The 25,811-nt window shown below is 40.6% G+C and overlaps 2 protein-coding genes across 2 annotated transcripts in view; one reads left to right on the top strand and one right to left on the bottom strand.

Moving 5' to 3' along the window:
• stag1a (STAG1 cohesin complex component a) overlaps positions 1–11,290 on the bottom strand; it is a 37,765-nt gene extending 26,475 nt beyond the window's left edge. Inside the window, exon 1 of the mRNA XM_085391161.1 lies at positions 11,108–11,290. The gene's annotated coding sequence lies outside the window, so the exon portion shown is untranslated. The remainder of the gene's footprint in view (positions 1–11,107) is intronic.
• Positions 11,291–16,709: 5,419 nt separating this feature from the next.
• slc35g2a (solute carrier family 35 member G2a) lies at positions 16,710–24,738 on the top strand. Its single transcript, XM_085391762.1, has 3 exons — positions 16,710–17,390; positions 19,750–19,949; positions 23,161–24,738. Exon 3 carries the CDS (start codon positions 23,183–23,185, stop codon positions 24,542–24,544), a length of 1,362 nt encoding a protein of 453 aa, XP_085247888.1. The 5' UTR covers positions 16,710–17,390; positions 19,750–19,949; positions 23,161–23,182; the 3' UTR covers positions 24,545–24,738.
• Positions 24,739–25,811: the final 1,073 nt, after the last annotated feature.

The raw sequence follows: 25,811 nt of genomic DNA, 5'->3' as shown, positions 1-25,811 counted from the left end.
GGAGGGTGCATGGCAGTGGAACAGCTTAAGAGAGACAGATGAAGCAGAGAAGAGGCAATAAATGTTTCTCCCTCTGTGCGTGCAATGGCTGCCTGCTCGGTTGTAGCGGACGCAAAATGGAGCCACGAAACTGAGGACAGAGGGTGGGGGAGATCAGGGGGCAAACAGGAGGAGGGGGTAAGGTGGGAAAAAAAGGAGACAGTGTGACAGCAGTGCTGAGGGGGGAGAGGGAGGGGAGCACAGTGTCTAATTTGTTCTTCTCTCATCTGTCTGGGCACCCTCTCTCACCTTGGCCCAGATTTACAGTCTATACTTCATATTCTGATGGAGTGGGAAAGAAAAGCAGGACAGGCGCAGGACACACACACATGCACACACATGCACACACACACAACCTATGGAAGCTATTAGTTCTGATAACTATTATTACTTCCCAATCATCCTAGTGGCATGTTGAACACTTCACAGGAGTGAGAAGCTTGCTAATCTAAGCAGGCAGGTGTGTCAAAGCAAATAAAAAAATAAGAAGAAGAAAAAGAAAAAAAAAAAAAAGGAAGAAAAAAAATGCTGTAATGTTGCAATAACGTGCAGGCAGCTGAGGAGAAAATGACTGCCCAGATACAGACTGCAGCTAAGTGATTCAGAAGAAGAGGCTAGCGAGCTTTGACTGAAGCAGATGGCCGATTTAAAAGAGAGCTTCAAGGAGGTAGAGTATGTAAATCTCAGCCAGGTGTCTGACACAAATGTCAAGACATAGACATTTAAAACAAAAACACAAAGAAAAGAGCAGCTAGCTGGATTCGTACTCAGTGGTATATTCAATAATGTTTTTAGACTAGCTGAGAAAAGAACAGAAGCTTTCTCTCTACTAGCGGTGGAGTGTTTTAGAAAACACATAATAAAGAGATCATTACTTTATATCTGTGCTGCCACCAAGTCCATTAGGCAGCAAGTCAAACTGCAGACACGCGTTACTGACAACATTTGGACAATAGCTCGTTTATATGACTGCTAAGAGCAGAACTAATGATTTTTCATTTTGTGCCATTGGTATTTGTGGCAATCATCGACAAACTATTTAAAGAAACAGTGTGCAGGCTTTCAGTTGATGTTTTTTCAGTGGTTTTGAAAACGATTAGGTAGATAATAATGCATTCAGAGAGCCCTTGGATTTAGAGCTGAAAAGCTTTAAAGTCTCTCTCTCTCTCATTCATATATATATACCCGGTATATATATATATATATATATATATATATATATGATATTTTCCTGTTCTTTATCTAATGACCACAATTATAGTAGATATAGTGATTTGTGAATGAATTTATAAAATAACTGTGTCAATAACTGTATGAACATTTATTAAAAGCATTTGCTAGTTGTGTTCTCGCTTCAGGAAAAGCTGCATTTCTCCTCAGGACACTGCTCTTCCCATACAACGTATTGCTGTTAGTAGTGGTTGGCAGCTCTGATTGGGCTCTGAGCACAAAGCCAAGTAAGGGAGACCGCCCAGTAAATCCTGTTCAAGAAGCCCAGGATGAAAATCAAAGTGTACTGAAAAACACATGCTGGTAAATCAGAACTAGAGCTCAGGGTTGTGAACCTCTGGATAAATCACATTCTGCAATATTTTTGAAAGGTTACATGCTTAAACAAGCAAAGCTGGCAAATACTGTCCTCAAATGTGAAGATTTGCTGTTCAGAACTTAAAACAGCCACGTTTTCTTATCTGTGGTTTTTAAATAAGGATAGATTAAGAATTCAAACACCACCAAGTTACCAACAAAGAAATGAATAACTCAGAAATATACTGTCATTGTATTTACATGCAAAGATTAAAAACTAGATTTTATACTCAAAAATCTTTGTTATTGTTGTTTTTTTGGGCTCACTGACATTGAGTTTTGAGCTAAACACTGACCATACCTGGACATTTTGGCTGATACAAAGTAATCCAAGCATGTCCAAGTACAAATTTGAAAAGTTTAAGGAAACAGTTCATGAAATGTTTGTCTGAGCCTGAACTGGATGGTTTGGTTTGTATGTGGACAGCACTGGGAAGACAATGTGCAGGGAAATTTATTAAAAAAAAAAAAAAAAAAAAAAAAAAAGAGGTTTACAGGTAAATAATCTGTAAATAATCAGCTAGATTGGGCAGGGCAGCTCCTAATCCAGAGCACACAGAGCAGATGGGAATCCAATATTATGAGTGCAGAGTTAAGAACAAAACCAAACAAACGTCTATTAGTAGATCTTCTGTCACATCTCGATTCTTTATAGGCCTCAGTTGAGTTTAAAGCAGGGATGAATCCATAACTTTTTTACTTTTAAGTTCTAAAATACTTTTCATGGTTTTAAAACTAGTTTTAGCTTCCAACCCTGCAGGAAAGCTCCCTCTATTAGTTCACGTTGCTGCAATTCTTGTCTTGTAGTGACCATTTAATTTCCCCCTCTACAGTCAGAGAATTGACTTGGCACAAGCCAGGGAATCAATATTAAGTAAGACTGTGTACAAATAGCACTGACCGCTGAGACAAACACTTCCACAGCTGATACTGAGGAGGTGGTGTTTGCTCTTGCTTGAAGCTGGTTGTTAACCTCGGTCGTATAAATGACACCTTAAGGATTTGCAGGTCTGGTCTGGTGTCAAATTTAGATCGGACTGCTCTGAATGTAAATAACAAATCAAATACCCCCCCCCCCCCCCCCCCCCCCCCCCCGGGCCGAGGCGGGAATTTACTCATGTCCCGGACAGCAAGGAAGCAAAACAGAGGTTAGACTAAATGCCTCAAAACGAGTCAATAATGCATCATAATCTCTCTTTTCATTTTATGGACTACAGTCCTGGAGGAGCCGCAGATACATTTCACACCTCTCAATCAATGTTTATGCACATCCAGGACTTTCTCTTTATTATACTGCTGGCTATTGCTTTAAAAGAAATTTTTCACACAGGGATTAGGGAACTGAGAAACGCAGACTATTCGGTGCAGCAAGCTTTTCTTCTTTTTTATTTTTGTTTTTTATGCCCTGAGCTGTGGAAACAGCTGCCTGGGGGATACGAACATAGCTTAACCTGGTGATGTTTTTTAAGATAAAATTGGAAGCTAATTTTTAAAAAGTTGATTTATTTATTATTCATACATGCATCATTTATTTTTACAGCCTAATTATCACTAGCCAGTCACTTATAAAGCAATTTGATTACCAGCAACTTGTGTGAAAACAATCTATGCCTCTTTTGAAGAAAAAGAAGCACAAAATAAATGTTCTTAAAAAATATATTCCAATTATATGCAGCTTGTTACAAATATATTAACCTAGAATTTACTATGAACTGTGATGTTTTCTATATCGTTTTTCTCCATTACATAACAGTGTTGCCCTACTTTTTTAGTAGACCAGCAAACATACGCTTGTTTGTGCATCGGTAGGTCACGCAAATGTTTACAACTTTTCTTTATTACATATTATTAGTTATTTATTATAATTTTGGGGAATTTACTCATAAGATAGCCACCATATAGAAATCACTGCTTGCACTACTTTTTAATGCCACCTTGAACTCTCTGCTGCATTCAGAGAGAGAAGAAGTGCTGTGGGCAGGCATTTCTTCAAGCTGGCTGTCAGAGGCTTGGTTTTTAATAAGGTGTTCCAGTCCACAAAGCTCGACTTTACATTGCTGATGTAAAATGAACTGCTGTCAGTTTCAGCAGAGCAAGAAATCCAATCAGACAGGAACAAAATCGTCTGCCCTAACAGCAGAAGACAGATGACGCACGCCAAAACATCTACTTAAACAATGTGTAATTCTAGGTGATAGAGTGGGAAATTAGATGATGTTTTAAACTGATTTCCTCTTTACTCCTCCTGCAAAATATGGCCCGTATTGAAAATGTCATCTAGCTGTTTAATGTTTATGAACTTTTAATATTTAACAGCCCCCACAGAAATAATCTCAAACTATTACTGCAGATGTGCAAAAGGTGACAAAAACACCCCCACTTTGTTGCTGGATATTTTTTTTAAATGATGGAAATAAAACAATGTTTCACCTGTTATGCCTCCAGCAAGAGGAAACTTTGGGGGCACATTGTTATGCTGTTGTTGTCTCATGTTTCTATGGATTTTCACATCACTGATAGAGCTTGACTGAAAAATAAGGAAGCAAGCAATCATGCAGTTGATATTTGTGATCTACTACAATCTTCTATGTATCAAAAGTAAAAGGTTATTCATATTTTACAGTTTATTTACCAATTTAAATTTTATTAAATCCATTAGGTAAGTAGAAGTAGCAAGCATAATTACACTTTAATGCAAAAATACACTTAAGAGTGAAGGGCAGAAACTGAAAAACAAAAAGGCTACAACTGTAACAAGCTATGTGAACACAGGTTAAATGAATAAGGTTGGGGAGACCAAGCACAAAAGTCTGGAAGGAAACAGAATGGAAAATCTGAGGTGATTTAAAATGTCAAATTAAAACAGGAAATACAAAGAACAACCAACGTCCGGCACTGTAAAACCTTTATCGACAATAGACCAAGTGTCATAGAATACAAATATATTTGAGTCACCTGCAAAAGATACAGATGAGTATTAAAATGTGACCTATTTGAGAAAATAATACATTCCACTATTCACTAAGAGTGGAAAATTGAGTCTATCAGAAGCCTTAGCCCTGTTAGAACATTAGCAGAGTCACAGCTGCTAACAGCTGAATAGCTTATTCATAAAAAAATTTAAAAAATAAAAAATCAGAAAAACTGACTTGAAGCTCAAAAAACAGCCGTCAAGTCGCAGGCAGGTAGTGCCAGTAAAATGGAAACTATTACTCAGCCTGTCGTTCCATCACTTAAGCTGTGACATCGATGACGGTAAAACACAGCTGAAAAACCTTTGATGTAGAAACACTGTCAGGGTAACTATAATAGTCCCATATCAGGGAGTCAAAATAGCCTAAATATATGTTATATATGTTGAAACACTGCAAAGAAAACCTTTCAGATCCAGGATGGAATACAATTTTTCTTCCTGAAAAGAAAAATTAAGATCTTGACTCTTGGAAATAAATGGTTTATACTATTTTCTGTGCTCTTGACTCTTGACAGCCAGTGCCAGCCAAACAGCTGAGCTGTGTCAGCAAACACGCTTGCATGTCAGGAGGTAAAATCAGCTTGTTCGGGCTAGCAAGCACTGAGCCACTATATAGTAATACCAGTGAGAGATCACAACCCTCCAAAAACACACACAAACACTCTCTCTCACGCATACACAGAGCAAAGCACATCTCCTCTCATTAGTGCTCACCCTGACAACCGAGGAGCTTTTAACAGATAGATTCTGAATACAGATTTTGCTGCCTTATGGTAAAGACCTCATGAGTTGACATCATCTCATTAAACCCATCATTATGTCAAGATTGCATTACTATATTATTTATAAAACATGCCATTTTCCTTTTCAAACAGTCTAGCAATGATACTCAGCCTAGTATTCCTTTGTACGCACTATATCAGGGAATAGATAATACTGAAAAATACTGGGTTAATATACATATACATCGACTGGTATTGTAACATCTTGGTTTAATGTGAGCTAGGATAGTTAAAAATCAAACAAACAAAAGCAACAGTTCTTCAAAAAAAATCTCTTGTTTCTTGTTGATAGTGCAAACACATACTTTACATATTTCTGTGCTTTGACTTGTAATTTTTTTTTCCAGATTTCCTCACTTGTAGTGTGGGCTTTGATATCTCTACAGCTCCCTGAATATTGAAACGACTAATGGCCTTCTATATCTTTATTTAAAATGCCATCAGCATGCCCAAGCACACACTTCTATGTTAATAAAGCTTACTCCTAGCCAGCAGCTCAATTCTTTGTTATTTCATTCAAGAAGAAAACACTATGCAATGCAAGACCCTTTCAAAACATTTTTCCTTGTGCATGTGTAATGGGTAATCAAACCGGCAATCGATGCAGTGCCATTCCATGTCCATGTATATTGCATTACATAACCCATAACAAAAGATGTACAGTTGTTCTTTATGATCATGCTCTAGCCTATTTAGACTCCTCACTGTTACTTCCAGACTCTAGTAAGTAATTTTATAACAAAAAACAAAACCCACTGTGCCATTTGACATATTAAGTCCAGTTGGTATATTCAAATATTAACATGATTTCACTTTGTTTACTTATCTATCTTATGTCCAGAGCCACGCTGAAATTAGACTTGGACATTACAGACATTTTATTGCTCACATAAACTTTACTAGGGTGGGAGACTTTGTATATTAACAGACAATCAAATACAATTATTTTATTCCCCTCTGGATTGTTTTCTAATCATAATCTCTTCCCTCAAAGTTCAGTTGCTGCTAACCAGCCAACCCGGTCGTTGCAGTCTTGAACTTCCCCACTGGCTGGGTGTGCAGGTCGCGTTGTGGCCGTCATTGAGGGTCATTCCGCTGCCTTACCGAAAACTCTTTCATCCCTTGGTTGGACAGATTCAATTGCCACAGTCTTGAACTGCAACTCGTGACATCACTCCTTTTCCTGTTCTCAATGTTAAGGGCTCAGCAGGCAGAGAGCCAGTTCATGTGTTGCCACCATGAACTCAGTGATGCTAAGCCAAGACACTAGTGTAGGGTTGGATCAGGTTAAACTAGAAACTTCCCTAAGAGACCTTGGTTGTTAAGTATTTCCAGACGAGCACTTTATAAACTATATTACATAATAAATCTTTGAAGGAAAATTGATGTGTCAAAGTTTGTGAATAAATGCATATACCCCCCACCTCTACAAATGTCCACAAACACACAGCAGTTCCTCTATAAAGCCATGCCAGTTTTTAAATCTCTCCCCTTTCGCACTCTGCATGACCCCGCCTACTCTCGCCGCCTGTGACAGTGGCAATTATATTCTGTTGTGGATATGAACAGCTGGAAACTTCAGAGCCAACTAGTCATTCCTGTTATACTCATTTAAAGTCTGGCTGATGGGTGCAAGCAGAGTTGGTGCACTGAAGTCTGTATGGACAAGTCCATGTGGCATGACAGAAAACTGACAGGCATGCATTTTTCCAACCAAATGGACCCCACCCTTTAACTTACTAACTTTAGTTAATTTTGCAATTTTTTAGAGTTAGTCATAGAGTTAAAAAGGGCCAACTAATATATCTAGTGTATACTGTTAGGTGCATGCTAAGCTAAAAGGGAGTCACCTGTGCTGCTCTGCAAGCCTAAGTGTTTTTAATACAGGTAATCCTATGTGTGTACTCTGCTCTGTCTGCATCTCATTTTGTTACTTTTACTTAGAAATTGAACATTTATCATCTTTTTACTTACTTACTTTTTAGAAAATACAGATATGCATTGTCTATTGCCAACCAGTCAAAAGGCCCACATTGCCTGCACCCTTGTGCCATAACGCTATAAATTCAGCTTGGCTTTGAAAGAACATCATTCTACTTGACAGTCAACAGGTCTGACAACAGCAATGAGGCTAATTACAATCCAGCAAACCGCAAAAGGAACGCCTGCAACGAACCAGCAGTGACAAAACTATTTCAAAAGCTTTCCAAAGGTTTATTCCATATTGACAGGAGCAAGCTGCAGGGCTTATAGTGCACAACCACAGTGACACAACTTACGCTTCAAAAAATAAGGTGTAACGTGTGCACAGTGGAATTCTACTACAGTAAATATGTCAACTATCACCATAGCAATAAAAGTAATAAAACAAAGACTTCTGCGATTGCTGATAGGATGAATTCATTCAGAACTTTGAACCAAATACACCTATAAAAGATCTTCCATTATCTTCAGTAAAACATCGTTGTGAATGTGAAACGATAAATCAGTGCTGTTCTCACTTCTCAGGTGTTACATGGCTAATCGCTGAGAGTTTGCACATATGACAATACTACTTGTTTTTCTTCTTCTTTTTTTTGACTCTTGCAAACTACTGAAAGCTGGTTTTCAATGATAGTGCCATTTTTTTCCAGCATCTTAAATCAAGGTCACCATTTAATAAGCTCTGACAAATGTCAAAGCCATTAAATAATCCCCTGAGCTGTAACATTATAGGAATATGGCTCTAACAAAAAGCACGCTGCACTTGAGTGGTGAAAGCCTCTGGCTAAGAAATGATCAAGCGCTCATAACATAAATCAAGGTCTGCTCTTTACAATTTGATTCAAGGTCTAAAACAAAACTCTGATATGCTTGAATTATTACAGTATCTTATCGTCAAGATCAGTGTAGACGTAAAATCGTTCTGCAACACATTTGCCATAATTTAAAAATTACAACAAGCAGCATTATGTGTTCATAATACTAATTACAACTAATATCCAAGTCCTTTTTATTTTGGCTTTCTAGCTAGGGCAAAGAGCCAAGCGATTTCGAGGAACAGAGGAAGGATTATTCACCATTTCCCTTAATCTTCTGTTATTTAAAGGTTTAAACAATGACATGCTCAAGAAATGTCACCCAGTGTCAGCTTTGAATTGCTGTATTCTGAAGCCAAAGGGAAGGATATATATTTTAGCACTCACTGAATTCCGCAAATAGAAATGACAATTTTATGGACATTAAAATTTTACTTTTTATTAAACAGAGCACCTCTGTGTCTAGTATTACACCATTTAAACACATTCCATTAAGGTGGATACAAGTTAACCAGTAATTTGGGATCAAATAAGAACAGTTTTTCCTATTTACGTTCTAGGAACACTCTTGTACTACTACTACAGCTACAATGTGTTTTAGTGTGTTAGGATAGTACAGGAACAGGCAACAGCCTATATGGGTTCTTCTGCTGGAAAAGTAAACAAACTCTGTAGTGCAAATACCACTGAAACATGTTTTGTCTGTGAGGCCTTACAGGGAAGTGTGATTGTGTGTGGTTATGCGTGTGCATGTGTGTTTAATTTTGGCAAACAGGTTTGGGCCTCACTCTGAAGGAAAATCTCTAGGATTGTAATAGAAATATGTGTAACCATTTTTAAGTTCATTTTTTTAATGATAAAAGACATTTTTGTTTATTAAATAGCCATAAATCACAGGAAAATCCTTCAACTTATGTTAGGTAAGGTATCGCACATTCATTAAAAACAACAACAAGAAACCCAAAACTGTCCTGACCAATTCACCTTACACACAAAATCACACCCCAATGGACCTTTCTTAAACAGGAAAAACCCTGGTATGTGCATTTCACTAAAAGAAAATTGCTCCCAATGTACATTACCACAAAACTGCAACCTAATAATGTAATCAAGAGGTAATTTGTGAGGACATTCATTGGGAATGTACTCAGGATTTCACAAACAGAGCTGGGACAGATTTTCAGTCAGGCAGATATAGTCATAGCACAGAGTCAAATAAATGCAGCCGTCAGCTGCATTTCCCCACAAAATTTCAAGTAGTACATTTGTATAAATTGCCTAAATACATTTTTACAGAAGTGGTAGTTTCCCTATTCCACTTGTCTGGTGGCAGCATGAAAATGATAAAGAACACCCACCGCCACAAATAAAAATCTAGTTTAATATCAGTCTAATAATATTTGTAAGACTGCTTGAAGGCTAACTCTCCAAACATAGTAGATTAACAATGATTCAAATCAATGGAAGAAGCACTTACAGAAATATTTTTGCATTAATGCTATGATATACACAATCTCCCAGGTACTCACTTGTTGGTTAGTCCTAAAAAAAAGATTTATAAGATATTTTAGCGACTGATTATTATAACTATACAGCACGATATGCATGACAATTTTATGAAATACACATATATAGACAATATTATGGAGTTTTGCTATTAAAATGTCTACCCAGAATGTGCTTGGATTTTAGACAAATAAATAAAACTAGCCTAACATCTGCAGATGACAACAGACCATGATATACTTGTTACACTGGTTTATTGTGAAAAATGAGTCAAGAGCCTAACAGCTAAAACCCTTTCCAGGTCCCATCATGTTTTATTTGTTCGTAGTGTATATTTCTGCAGTGTGATAATGGAAGGCAAGCAGGCTGCAGATAGCAAACCAACACAGCCTGCATGAGAAATCACATGGTTGACTGTAAACAAAGCAGTTATGCAACAATCTGAGATTCATGCAAACTGCCAGCAGGCACTCTGACCCACTATAACCGATCGCCTAACTAGACTGCACTGGGTGAGCTGCACAGGGGTCAGTGTTGGAGGGAAGCTAGGACCGAAGCCTGTTTAAACCTGTAGGGGTAGCTGATGGAGCCCATCCCCCTTATGTGACTCATGTTTCCCCGCTCAATGTTGCCTGCTTCCCGCACAGAAGGGGGCAGGAAAGGGGGGAAGAAGCGCCATAATAATTATGTAAAACATGCAGGAGTCCGTCCTGCATGTTTGCACTGAAAAGCATGCATGTGCTGTCACTGACTAATAAAGCAACATGTTTATTTTGCTGCTTGGAAAGTCACCACGACTCCCAGGAACTTGAAGGCATACTGATGTTGACACAAGGGGGTGGGAAAGAAAAAGAAAAAAGTAGAAACTGGGATATCTCACGTTGTGTATCTTGTGCGTATGCAAAAGGAAAAACTGCCAATTGGTTGATAACAACAATGTCAACAACAACGTGGCAAGTAGCGTTTGAGCTGGTGACAAACCAAAGCAAAGAAAGCAGAGCACGGCAGGAGGGCAATACTGTACAATCATAATACGGCTCTGCAAATGAGAGAAGGTGATGCTCTGAATCCTGCCTTGCAAAGACCATGAAAACACGTCACACCGCATGGCTCTTTATTTGTTGACAAGCCAAACTCCTCCGCCGGGTGGAAATCGGTGGCAAAACAGGCCGGTGCTGCGGCACACACTTGCCCTTCCATCAAGTTGTCTTGCCGAAAATTTTTGGGGCTAGCTCGCAAGCTAACGGCTCCGCTAGGCTACAATGTAAGTGAGGAAGAGAGAGAAAGCACATTCACCTCCGTTAGCCGCTAGCGCCCATCCCCCAACCAACCAGTGTTCCCTGTCTGTGTCCACCATCTTTAATCTGTGTTCCGTCTCACTTCCCACCGCACAAAACACGACAAAAACACAAGACACTCACCTTTAACGACCATCGCCAAATCGATTATCACCTTCCGAACTAAAAAATCGATTTTCGTTTTAATATCGTGCGTATTTTAATATTGAAAGTTGGCCGAGCGAGCGGAACCGCGCCTTGAGAGAAGAGCAGCAATCCTAAACCGCCATCTGGTGGTATTTTCCTCTCTGTGATGCAGCGGGAGCGGCGCAGCCTCAGACCGAGACACAGCTGCCCCCTGGCGGACACACCGAGCTGCGGCGGACACGAGCCTCCGGGGGCGAGCGGGGAGAAGGGAGGGACCCCGCCAACACATCGCTGACGGGGACGCGCACAGGAGCAGCGAGACTCCCCGCTTCTTTCCCAGTTGAGTTACTACTTTGAAGGGCTTGTCTGGCGAGAATTGCATATAAGAAGCCATTTAAAATTCTACAAACTACAAGCACTTACTGGTTGTCATCTGGAATATTACAGCTATACATTACACCTTTCTGTGTTCAAATAGGCTACATCACAAAACCCTTATGTAGTTCCTTTCTTCCTTATAATTATTTTTAATAAATATGAGTTATTCAGTACACCTAAGTAAAAGTGAGTGACAGGCATTTTTTCTTCAGAGCCCAGAGTAGCCTTTTTTCTATCCTTTTTTTTGGCTGACAAGCAGTCTGATAAACTCTAGGGTGTATTCTCTATAGATAAGGGACTACGATACTTCTTAGTTTCTAAAGTTGACAAAGTGTGACAAGGCCACACATGCATAAATCTTCTACATTAATGACCTTTGGCTTGTAGATTTTTTTTATGCTTTTCAGACTCACATCCTAGATGGAGAGTGACAAAAATAAGAGTGTGCATGTGCACATGGCCGAACTCCTACAGCAGGTCCTTGGGCTGAAATTGGATGTGCATAAACCCAATTACAGTCTGGATGTACTCACATTACTCACTCCAGCTCAACATGGCGTGATATTGCCAGAAAGGGAGGGTGATAGAGACACAGACAGAAAAAGAAATTACTTCAGTTAATTATATTATTCCCACATCAGTGTCTTTAAGTGGATATCAAACACCAGCAGTGCATACTGCATGTGTGTGAGAGTTAGAGAGTGAGTGCATAAATCAAAAAGAAAGGCTGCTTAACCTTTATTACATCTTTTAAGATAGGGCAGTGATGCGTCTGCAAATGCACAGATAGAGGCAAGAGCACACGCACAAACAGACCAACTGGTTATTCATTTGACGGATGCACTGTTTGCCATAGCAACGCCACATCTTGCCCATAAAAGCTGTAGCAAGATCCTCCCCTCAGGGCTATTTGACACACACATACAAACACATACACACACTCATGATTGTGTGGCTCATTCACTGACATAATACATTCCCTAACCTTAACCAACCCAAAAGGCCTCAGTTTTTCTTTCAGACCTTAACAACACTTGGGATGCATTGGGAAGGGTGTCTTTTGTTTCAGAATTACTGCAGCACTTTATGGAGCTTCTTATCATCAGAGGCCTACAATCTAACCCTGGCCAGCAGGTAATGCAAGAAAGCTCTGCATATGTGGCTCACCAAACTCAACAAACAGACTAAAAAAAGAGCGTTCTGTAGATTTTGTGCAACAGCATGCTACATTTATATCTCGTATTCGCTCTATGTTTTAATGCATTTATATATTTTTTCATTCTAGGCTTCCAAATTTAAATCAGTTCCATTTTCATGTAACCACACATAAATTTAATACCATTTTTCTTTTGTGTATTTATTTAAAAAATAACCTAAATCAGTTATAGGCTGACCCAAATGAAAATGGTGATGGTAAGGCGCATGACTTTAATCTTTCACTTAACTGCTTTCAGGCAAAATAACTGCATCTACCTTGTTCTCTCTAAATCAAGCTCACTGTTTTTTCAGTCTTGCTTATTCACGTATTTGTTTTTTTTAATGAATTATGTCTGTTTTCATCACAGGCTTTATGGTTTTTGATAGACCTGTCACTGATTGTTTTTACATTACTTTTTATGATAGGAATGAATACACAAATTAGGTATGGTTGGGAAAGATGAGACAGAATACCTTTGAACACTCGTGTGCATCAGGATAAACAAACACCAGCCTTTATAAAGCTATTGTTAGCCTTATGATAGACTGGCAACCTCTCCAGGGTATATGCCATCTTTTGTGCAATCCATGGATGGATAGAAGCTAATTCTAACAACTGAAGGAGTGTGAAAACTAAGGAAGAAGCTAAAAGATGTTTATTTTTCCAAAAACTCTCCACTCCAAAACTTTGCTCCTAAAGACAGATAAAGAACACAAGTACACCCACACAAACATCCCATCATAGTTATTGTTATTATTCTTAATTTGAGGAATTTCATGGGTGCAGTGTGTACAACGATAAAGGCCAATGCAATCATAAAGCTGCTCTGGGGTACAATGAGTACAAAGATAAAGGCCAATGCAAATAATCAAACTATTGCTTTTCAGATTTTTCAAAATAAAACTCATAAATGTGTAGATGTTGAAATATGTGCACATATTTTGAGAAAAAAATGCAAGAAAGTATATCTAATAACCCCAAGCATGCATTAAACACCAATCAAAGGTCACAAGTACAATATTCACTATTGCTGTGTATGACTCTTTGCTTACAAAGGCTCAGACTCTCAGATCAGGGGCAGTCATTATCCAGATTTCCTTCAGTTGCTTCTGAGATGCGAAGCAGCATACTATGTCATATTTTTGCTAACTTCAGATTTTCAGTGGATGCCCACAAAGAAAACAAATTTATGTTCTCACTGTGTTGTTTATTTTGAGTTTGCATATAATCTACATATGATCAGTACAATTGTTTCAACTGATGTGTGTTTAATTTTAGGAGGTTTCAGGACCATCATTGCCTTTTGACCTGCTTATTTTTCTCAGCACTGGCTCAATGTGAATGAACACAGGAAGTGATGAATGACAGTCTTCCACATTCAAAATCTAATTATTTGATATTCAATGTCTTACTTATGTTTTTTTCCTGCATTATCTTAGGCCAGGCAGCAAGCACACACATATAAACACACTATAACACCACAAATGAGATACTGTCTGGCTGATTTGCCCTGAGTATTAAGCCTTTTCTTTTTTTTTCAGAAAAAACTCACATTATATCTGTATGAGAAGGGTGTTGCACCGTATTGCATTTCTTTTCGTTGGCTTTTCAAGTTTTTTTTCCTCCTCTGGGCCGCCCAAATCCTCAACATTAGAAATCTCAACATATTGTGCAGACGTTTGCCAGGGTTATTCCAGTTCAAATCTTTGCCATATTTAAGCTGTGTCATTGAGAAAAACCTTTGTATGCATGGCGCAGTGTTGTGTTACATAACCAACGGACGTCTGGTAACTAGTATCTATACGCGCACACGACATGGATGCACACTCATAACACACCCGACAACAGCATCCGTCATAATCTATAAACTTTTTCTGGGGCTGTAACCATGGAAACAGAGGCTGTGTGGTGCAGCATCGGTTGAGAAAACCCTTTTAGACTGTCAAGGTAATCTCAGGTTATGACACCAGTATCCAATAGCAGTGACAAGCATCTCTATCTGTTTGGAAATCCGAGCGCTTCAAGGGTGAATGTTTTTTAGACCGAGACGTAATCATTTGACGTATTGAGTTATGCAAAGACATTTTTTTACTCTTAGCTCTGTCTCATCTCATCTCTAGGGCGGCTGACTAACAGAAAAGCTTTATATGGCTGTTCTTTGCCTGTACGCCTGTCCTATTTTTAATTTCCTCTGACCTTGCTTGTAGCGTTCTCACTCCTGAAGCTATTTTATTTAACTCACTGCCTCTCTGACATCCATTTCCAGACTCTCCAAACGCCTCTCATCCTTTGCCCCTTATCTCATCATGTTCATGTCATCCCCACCCTCCCTTACTCTTTTCTTTCTATCGCCACTGTGGTAATGCAAAATGTATGAGAGGCTGAGTGCTATATTTGCTGAGTAGAAAAAGCAAACATTTGAGTCTATCACAACAGCGCTTGTGAATCAGGCCGTCATCGTCCGTCACATCCACCTCCGTCGCTGGAACACACACACAGATGGTAGTGGACACAGCCAAGGTTTTTTGCTGCAGCCTGTGTGTCATACACCAACAGCCCAGGCTCCCAGTTTCTTGCATCTTATCCCCATCTGAATCTCAGTTGAAGATTTTTTCCCATTTTTCTTTTTAATTACCCCATTTGTCCTCTCTACACCAGGGGTCTGCTGGTGAATGTGTCCTGTCTGGTGATGTGCTTCACTTATTAGCCCGGGGTTTAATACGAAGCTGTCAAACATCGAAGAAACCTAGCTTTGAATAATGACATGCCGATTAACAGCCAAGGCTAAAAAAAAAGAGCCCTAGTCTACAGAGAAAGAGGAAGAAGGATTAATGCTGAAGTATTTTTTGTTTGTTTACTGTGGATGCGAGTTGTGGATTAAACTGTTACAAAGTGGAACTGTAATGTCTGTGGAATAACCAAGGAGAATAACTGACTGAGAATCAAACTGTGAAATTGGCAGACATGTGGCATAATGTGCAAATGTGTGTGTGAGAGTGCGTATGAGCCTAATAAAGAAGCAGAGGGAGAGAATATGTGTTCAAAAGGGAGACTGAGAAAAAAGACACTCTCACAGGAAAATACATAGAAGGAAGCAGCAGACAGACTGCTTCCAGAATGCAAAACCCAAGTTTAGTGCACTCAGAAATCCTACCAGTGGCTGGACAAAGCTGGACTGAAAGACAGCACAGAGGCACTAATCATGGCAGCACAAGAACAAGCTCTGAGCACAAGATCCATAGAGGCTGGGGTCTATCACACCAGGCAAGACCCCAGGTGCAGGCTGTGTAAAGATGCCCCAGAGACAATCCAGCACATAACAGCAGGGTGCAAGATGCTAGCAGGCAAGGCATACATGGAACGCCATAACCAAGTGGCCGGCATAGTGTACAGGAACATCTGTGCCGAGTATAACCTGGAAGTCCCGAGGTCAAAATGGGAGATGCCCCCAAGGGTGGTGGAGAATGACCGAGCTAAGATCCTGTGGGACTTCCAGATACAGACGGACAAAATGGTGGTGGCTAACCAACCGGACATAGTGGTGGTAGACAAACAGAAGAAGACGGCCGTAGTGATCGATGTAGCGGTTCCGAATGACAGCAATATCAGGAAGAAGGAACACGAGAAGCTGGAGAAATACCAAGGGCTCAGAGAAGAGCTCGAGAGGATGTGGAGGGTGAAGGTAACGGTGGTCCCCGTGGTAATCGGAGCACTAGGTGCGGTGACTCCCAAGCTAGGCGAGTGGCTCCAGCAGATCCTGGGAACAACATCGGAGATCTCTGTCCAGAAGACCGCAGTCCTGGGAACAGCTAAGATACTGCGCAGGACCCTCAAGCTCCCAGGCCTCTGGTAGAGGACCCGAGCTTGAAGGATAAACCGCCCGCAGGGGCGTGCTGGGTGTTTTATATATATATATATATATATATATATATATATATATATATATATATATATATATATATATATATATATATATATATATATATATATATATATATATATATATAAGATAAGATAAGATAAGATAACCTTTATTAGTCCCACACGTGGGAAATTTGTTTTGTCACAGCAGGAAGTGGACAGTGCAAAAGTTATGACGCAAAAATTAGAATACAATAAGAATAAATACAGTACACAGCTGTACAGAATAGAATAAAATAATATACTATATACAGTAGAATAAAATAGAATAAAAATATACAATAAGATAAAAATAGAATACGAATGCTATATACAACTGAGTAAAAATACAACGATGCCAGAAAAGATTATTGCACTTAGTGTTATTGCACATGTGTGGATGTGTGTGTTTGTTCAGTTAAAGTCTTTGTTGTGGAGTCTGACAGCAGTGGGGAGGAAAGACCTGCGAAATCTCTCCGTCCCACACCGTGGGTGCCGCAGTCTCCCACTGAAGGAGCTGCTCAGTGCTGTCACAGTCTGCTGCATGGGGTGGGAGACGTTGTCCAACAGGGATGACAGCTTAGCCGCCATTCTCCTGTCACTCACCACCTCCACTGGGTCCAGAGGGCATCCTAGAACAGAGCTGGCCCTTCGGATCACCCTGTTCAGTCTCTTCCTGTCCCCAGCAGAGATGCTGCCGCCCCAGCAGACCACACCATAAAAGATAGCAGAAGCCACCACAGAGTCATAGAAGGTCTTCAGGAGTGGGCCCTCCACCCCAAACGACCTGAGTCTCCGCAGCAGGTACAACCTGCTGGTACAACCAATATATATATATATATATATATATATATATATATATATATATATATATATATATATATATATATATATATATATATATATATATATATATATATATATATCCATATCCTTTCCTGTACTTTCCATCCTTCTATCATCCCCAAATTTTTCTCTCTGCTTCACTGCTCCCACCAAACCCAGCTACCCCTCACCCATTATGCTCTCCCTGCTGTCAGCTCAGCTCTTCTTCTCTTAGCATATTCTCATCTCATCACACCAACTCCTCCCTGGAGGGCAGGTCTTTGGATATCATGAACCTTTTCCCAAAACCTGCAGTCCTTTGGATTCAAACAGTGCCCCAAATAGCTGCGTCCGATCCACTCTTATTCACTGTAACCATGGAAACACTAGATAGTCCTCCTCATCCTCAGTGAAACAGCCTAAACCAGATGCATAGAGGAGTGAGGAGAAAGAGAGGGTCAAAGAAAGAAAGAAAGTAGAAAAGAGGTCACTATAAAAACAGTTACAGAGACATTTCAAAATTTAAAAAACAGTAAAAGAAAATTAACTTTTAGAACCACGGCTCAATTTGGCTTTGTTATTTTCATTTTAATGAGCTATCTGGGCATAATTTTTGTTTTTTTTTTAATGAATAAACATTACAAATTTGCAGTCTGAATGATTAGATTTTCATGGAGCTGTTTATGACTTTTAATGTGAGCAGGGCCAGTGAGACCAAGCTAAAATTTTGTGTGCGGTCCAGCTTGTTCCAGCTAGACATGATGTTTAAAAATGAATTATTACATGGCAAAATATTGCGCTGGTAATTGGCTTTTCACATGGGCGGGTGCATTAAATTAAAAACAAAAACATTCTTTGAGGAGAAAGAAATCAAAGCTCTTACAGCCAGTTTCCAAGACATTGGCTAAACCTAGTGCTAAACTAAAAGACAAATATAATGACTAGGTCCAGTGAAATTTCTTTTTACATTAAATCCACGTCTGAGAAACTGAACCTTAACTTTCAGTGCAATCAAATACATGACACACTCAGTGAATCGCAACAAAAACTGTCCTTGAGTCTGCAGTTATGCATAAATAAAACTAAAAGTAATCACATGAATATAAATAACTGTGGATCAAATGATTTGTGTAATATGGTTACTGTTGCTGGTGGCAACAAACTACATTGAATCTGCTATCATTAACTCTGAAGCGTTTAGCTTCACGGCATTGTTTTTGCTTTCTTGTTACTCGTCAAGTGGTTGAAAAGCATCCAAATAGAAGGTAACGTCTATCGCAGCTTTGCAATAAAGGACTAATTACAGCAACAGTGAATAGTAGAGAATAATCTGCATCACAGTTTAACAGATTTTTGCAGCTATCCAATAGCACCATACAGACTAGTGTTTAAGTCTTCGCACACATCCTCATCACAAAGTAAAGGAACAAAATGAGGCAAGTAGAAAAGAGACCAATTTTGGGCTGCGTCATGTCCATAATCTAAAAATTTGAGTCAATTAGTGAACATGGAGATAGGGTACACAGTGTATTTGACCTTAATATTGACCCTAGAGTCCCAGTGGATCCTCCTTGCGTGTAACGAAACAGCAGCTGGAGGCTTTTTTTCTTAAACAATACGAAGATCCAATACAACATCAGCTACATTTGCTAAAGGTTAATATAGCTCAAAAGAAAACAGAGCACACAAGTGTTTCTGCAGCAAAATGTCAAAGCAATTACTGTCAGGTTGCAGAAAGATGAAAATGTGCGAGGTTGTGCAACGTTTGAATTAAAAAGGCGGGGAGGAAAACTGTGCTGACCTTCTTTAATCTTTTTTTCTTCATTACCATCATCATTACTTTAAATTTTAAAATGCGTGACAAGACCTTAAAAATGTGGTCAGACACCCATCTATAAATGTTGACATACTATTCCAAAATCCATTAATATGCTAAAAGTCTAGGCTTGTCTGTGAAGGCTTTAATGGAGCTCCGGGGAATAACTCTCATCCAGCCAGAAAAGATGGGTGAAGCTGATGATAATTTCTCTGTATTATTGAAGGGTCTTCACCTTACAATGTAAATAGCCTTGAATAATCGATTAATCGATCATTAGCATAATCGTAACTTTATAATAATTGTGCTCGATGAAATTATTTTCCTGCCAGTCTCTATCTCTCACGGGTAACAGATTGATCAGATGTGCGGTGAATGTCACGCATGCTCAGACGTTATGATTAGACCTTTCTCTCTCTCCCTCGCTCTCTCTTTGAACAAGCCGAGGAGGAGCATCTGTATCAGTGTAGAGAGTGATGGAGGGCAGCAGGTTGTTATAAAACACGCGTTTTCCGCTTGCAGAGTGAGGTGAAGGGACCGCAGGTGCCCTTGCGGAAAATTCCGTTTGCTCCAAGGGAAAGAAGAGGAGAGGTGAGGGAGGAAGAAACAGATGAACAAATGGCCAAGACGAGGTGATGGAGTGTTGGAGGTGCTCAGTAAATGACTGAGATTGCCCGAGAGTGAAGTTCAACCTGGTGGTCAGCTGGTTTGAGGGAAAGCAGGTGAGTCGAGGTGTTTCTAAAGCTTTAAAATACGCATAACCCACCTGGTGGTTACTAATTATAGCCCATTATTACCGGGAATAGAGTAAACCGCTAATTGGGAAGTCGACATCGATTCGGTTGTGTTGTGCCAATCCTCGAGCGCACGCAGAGTGTGTAAGCGAGCGCGCGCTTCTCCCCATTCAAGAATTGGCCGTGGGTCACTGGTCGGGCTGTCATTGTAAGGTAGACTGAGATTTTTGATGCATGTAGGCCAAAATATCTCCTTGCGTCAGGTCCAAGAATCGAGCAGTCGTCCCTGGAGCTGCTGACAGCAGCTTATGATGTCGGAACAAGCAGGGACATAGTGTTTCATAGTGTGAAAGGAATTGGTTAAGTGGCTTTAAATGCGGTAGCACAAACCCTCTGCTTTTCGCTATGACTCTGTGTACGTGTGTGTGAGTGTGTGCGCGCCCGTGTTTTTTTTTTTTTTTCAACCTTCTGGCGTCACAGGGGCGCATCATCGATGAGCCTAACCTTGAGAAAAGCATAGGTTACAGAGAGTCCAGCATTCATGAACCCTTAAGAAAATAACACAAAGCCATTTATTCCCTCCTCTATAATATTAAGCAGCCTATCAGTCATACTTTAACTGTATTACCTTTGACAGCTGCATATGCTTTCCAGTCTGTTTAGTTACAGTATAAGAGTGCCATCCATTAAGTGATTGTTCTATAAATAGTCAGTTTCAAAGATACTATTGATTTTAAGCCCTTAGAAGATGATGATGTCAAATGAAATACACAAGATGCACAGAGAGGACTGTGCACGATTTATCTTTTCCGTCAGACTGAATCAGAAGGGCTCTCTCTCTCTCTCTGGAAATGCAAGCTTAATTGCTTCCTTTCTCAGATTTTGCAGGTCTTTCAGCGAACCACTTTAATGGTTGTGTAAGGTGTAAAACAAGGTTTTGGGAGTAGCAGCAGCAGGAGCAGCAGCAGCATTGCAGTGGCTGGCTGCATCATCCAGCAGAGTATATTTAACTGACTGAAAAGAGAAAAGGCAGACAGGAATATATCCGGATCTCTTTTTGCTCTTTGTGTTTTCACAGAGGAGCTGATCAGGTTACCGATAACCTTCAGTTAGCATACATGATAAGAGAGCTTCTAAAATATCAGCAGAACAACTTTACATATGTGGCTTTTTGCCTGATTCAGCAAACTGTGAAGTACATAGGGAAATCATGAAATCATTCATTTCAGTCTATATTCTCGCCATATTCCTGGGACTTGTCTAAAGTATAGTTTACTTATGTTATACAAGCTCCAAAGATCATCTTTAAAAAAAAGGTATATGCAAAGCACTTTATATTCAATTATTTATGGGCAATTGCTATTAACCAGAGAGATGCAAACAGCTAAAAAAAACAGCCCTTACTTAACCCCCCAGCTGTTTTTAAAACACACCAATTCATGTTAGGTGCTGTGGAATAATCTGTATACATGAAGAGAGAGTGCACGAAGGGCACATAACCACAAATTAACAAATTCCCCCTGCTACTACCAAATTGAAATGACTGCATCACTGATGATGAGAGAAACAACAGCGAGCTGCCAAAACGACTGGCTTTGAGTCCGTCTGCTAGTAGGAAATTATAATAATAGTGAAATGCTGTTTTTTATAGTCTGAGCTCAGGACGTTTGTCATGCAGAAATGTAGTTTGTGTTGGTCTGAAGAGATGTTCTTTTGTCATGTGGTTTACCCGATGGTAGTTTTCCTCTTGACATCTCCTGGTGAATTATGTCATCTGCTGCAGGACTGTTTGGTGCCAGAGTCAGAGGGTTAAAATCGGCTTGATTTGGGAGAAATTACCAGAATAACCAAAAACCAAACACAATTATCTTAAGTTAATTTATCAATAAATGGCCTTTTTTGTTTCATTCCGACACATCATTATTGTAATATAGTGATATAAAATGACATTTAACATAATGAAGAAAAAATAATCATATATATATATGTCCATATATAGTTCATTTCTTTAAAAGAAACTGCTTATTTTTTGCCATAAAAAATAACAAAACAAACAACTGTTTAAATCAGAGTTTTGATAATATTTCACATTCAAGCAATCAGATGCTGTAGAAACCTGTGAATCGTGCGCCAACTTCAATTTTATGTGCAATTTGCAGGGAAAATGTCATTTGTGAAATGTGATTCTCCTACAGTCTGTGTCAACAGTGCTCACAAGTCATTTTTGTTAGATGAGCTGGTTGAGGCTGAATGAGCGGGTACAGTAATACTTAGTAATACTTGTCTGATGCTTTATTCATAAAATACACCAAAATAAAGAGTCATTTTACTACTGTAAACTTACTTGGGGACAATTGCCTCATATCTCTTGGGAAATAACTGAGCCATATGCTCTCTATGCTTTTGCACTTGCATAGCAATATTGTTCCACAGTAATCACAACACTTAAGAGGCTGTGGAGCTTACCATAACGCTCAGGCAGGCCTGGGTTCAAATCCACCCCGAGGGCATTTACTGCATGTCTGCCCCCTGTTTTCTTTTCTCAGTCCTGTCTTCTCTCCACTGTCCTAACACAATAAATGCCAAAAAGCCCTAAAAAAATATGTGTAGCCTGGAGAGAGAGTTAAAGAGAGAGGGAGAAATAAAAAGGTGGCGAAGCGGGTGGTTAAATGATGTTATGAACAAGGAAATAAACAAACATTATTTAAATGCCAGCGTAATATTTTTCACAAATTGACAAACGAGAGTGAGTGAGGGAGGACAATGGGAAGCGACAGAATGAGGCAAAAGTCATTAGAGAGAGAAAGACTGAAGACAAATGAGGCAGGAAGCACTTGCTTATGTAACTGTCATTGCCATAACACTCTCTGAGCCCCCACGAAGGTCGAGCTATCCATGAGGATGTAGAAGTGCTGCAAGGACATAATTGTTCTATATAATTCAAAGTATCACCACACAGAAAACAATAAAGTCATGATTGGTCACATGGGTAGAGCTTACGTACATTCCCTGCCAAACACGCAGGCACACGGGAAGATGTGAGTCACTGCTATTATTATCTCGGATATTAAAGATATATGAGATATCAAGCAGAATCTCACAGCGGGATGTTGTGAGAGGGGAAAGAGGAGAGAGGATTTGTGCACGTGTGAATTATATATTATGTGCTGAGCTAAAAGTATTTTGTTTTTCCTTACAGGTGTCTTCTCTAAAGTTTCAAAATGGAGTCCACTCACCTCTTGGGTGGCTCTAAGAAGAGAGTAAAGATCCACCCTCACACTGTTACAGCCAAATATGCCACCCACACACCCTATGCCCCCCAGCCAGGAGTACACACACACTTTCCCCAACCTGGGGATGATGGCTATGACGATGCTCCGTCTTTTGAGGACTTTGGCTCATTCGTGGAGGAGACGTCAGATAAGAAACAACTGACAGAGAGCAGGAAGTGGCCCCTGACTCTTTTTGGCTCAAGACACAACGACAAAGATACAGCCCACAAACTTCAAACCGTGGGGGGAGGAGAAGGGAGTGAGGGTAGTGCCAAAGCAGCAAAGGGGTCTGGGAAAGGGGTTGGGGAACAGCTAGCCAGTTTCGGTGAGGCTTCTGTGTCTGCATCTCGACTCACCTGGGTGGGCCTGCTCGGTGCGGCGCTGGCACATGGCAGCTTGATTGTTCTGACTCGAGTGGCCTCCGAACGCTTCAGCCTCGGCCCCCTGTTTCTACTCTTGGTTCGGTCCATCGTACAGCTCCTGTCTCTGGCTGTACCACTGCACAGGGGGGAGAACCCTTTTGGGCCAGAGGGCTATCGACTACGTCTACTCTGTTACGGCATCGCCTACTCCCTCTCCCTTTGTTGCGCCTACTCTTCCTTAACATTCGTCTCTCCTGGAAATGCTACAACAACCTGGCGTCTGGCGACCACAGCACTATCAGCGACCCTTGCCTTCCTGCTCTTAGAAGAGAGGCTGGGATTGGCTGATGGGATCACCATAGCTGCAGGGCTGTGTGGCTTGGGGCTTGTGTTACTTCCTGCAGTAGATGAGACCAATTCAGATTCGCCAACTGATCCGGCTGTGTTCTGGAGGGGTGCATTTGGATGGTCTCTTTCAGCGCTTGCAGGGCTGTGGATGGCACTAGCGTTGGTTGGGTATCGTTCCCTGAAGGAGAGGGTGGGAGTTGGGACTGCTTTGTTCACAGTAAGCTGGACAGGCTGCTTACTTGCCCCAGCCTCTCTGGCCCTGCTACAAGAGGGCTGGTCCTGGCCAATGAGTGTTGAAGCCTGGTTATTGGTCTTGGGCCTCGCAGCCTGCTCGGTCGTAGCCTTCCTGGGAATGACGCACGCTCTCACCCGACTCCACCCGGCTCTGGTTTCCGCCTCTCAGAGCTTGGAGATACCCATCGCCATGCTCCTGCATCTGGCTGTACTGCCACTGGCTCCCACTGCACCAGAGGTCGTGGGGAGCGTGATGGTCATCCTGAGTGTCGGTTGGCTGGTAGCAATGAAGCTGCTCCCCTCTCGAGTTGGTGGGCGTCAGCAGAGGGACGAGTATGAGGAGATTCTGGACTCTCCCATCAAATAGACACCTCCTCTCACCTTGCAGCACTGTCACTCTTATCGTTCACTTGCTCCTTCATGAGATTGTTTCCAGTGTACACGAGAGACTTCTAAGTGTTTATTGAAGCTTTTTTTGGTATCATCCTCTTTGCTTTTGGAAAAGTGCCAACATGGTGTTGTCTGTTACAGTGACCAAGTGATGTGATATTAAAATCTCTGATGAACACAGCACATTTCTGTAGCCACTTGTAATCACTATCACCCTCTTTTCCCCCCACCCCACGTGTGTGTGTGTACTGAGTACATTTAACAATCAATGTGATGTCAGTCACTTTTTGCTGCCAACTGAGATTCGGCCAAGGACTGCTGCCATCTATTTGCCTCTTGGCTGCCAGCAAGACTTAGAGAAAAGAACAGAAAAAACCCTGGAAGATTGGAGGCTCGGGAGAGGGGCAAGACACACAATCAGAGGAAAACAAATGGGGACAGAGGGAGAGAAGATGATGGGATTGGCATACAGATAAGGAGTGGGTGGGTGGGCGGTGGAGGGGTGATGGCCGATGACAAAGCAGAGATGAAAGGGAAGCAGCAGAATGAGAGGATGTCAGGGTAGCAAGCAGGGCTGATGGTGGTTGGTTATTGTGGCGTGTCTGGCCAGCTGGCTGATAAAAACACTGTTTCGTGTGTTGGGGAACGGTTATTATGTCTAATAACGATCTGCATGACACATAAGCACCATCACTACATTTCTGTGTCGTTCCTCGTCTATTTTCCTCATCATTAACCTCCTGCTTTCCTCTTTGTTGCTCTTTTTCTCTCGATATAACTTCCATTCACCAAACTCCCCCATCACACATCGCACAGATGGAGACTTTTAATTAAAACAGGTGCCTCCACACTGAACAGACCAGCGTGTCTCTGTGCGTATGCCAGGTACCGCTGTGAAACAGGTGTAAAAGAATTGATAGGAGATATAACTTCTACACTCCTCTCCATCTTGTTAGTTGTATCCAAGGAAACGCCCCCCAAAAACAGTCTAATCCTGCATTTAGTTCTCGAGGCAGCTGTAGATTTAAAAAGAAGCTTTCATGCCCACAAACACTTGGGAACGGGAGTAGACATCTGAAGACATTCATGAGTGTTTCACTAGTGAAATGTTTCTGTGATGTCAGTGTGTTGGCCTCATTAAAATACTCTGTTGCTGCACTTTGCTCAGTGCTTTAGTGTGAGTAAGCACTGTGTAAAGGACAAACTTAACGTATGTTTACATTCTTCTTCTGCCTTTTAATTCT

The sequence above is a fragment of the Rhamphochromis longiceps genome, linkage group LG19, assembly GCF_057381845.1.
Source record: "Rhamphochromis longiceps isolate RC_006_pf linkage group LG19, R_longiceps_female_GT1.1, whole genome shotgun sequence".
NCBI lineage: Eukaryota > Metazoa > Chordata > Actinopteri > Cichliformes > Cichlidae > Rhamphochromis > Rhamphochromis longiceps.
Note: the sequence above shows the minus strand (reverse complement) of the source record. Positions and strands in the feature narration are given on the sequence as shown.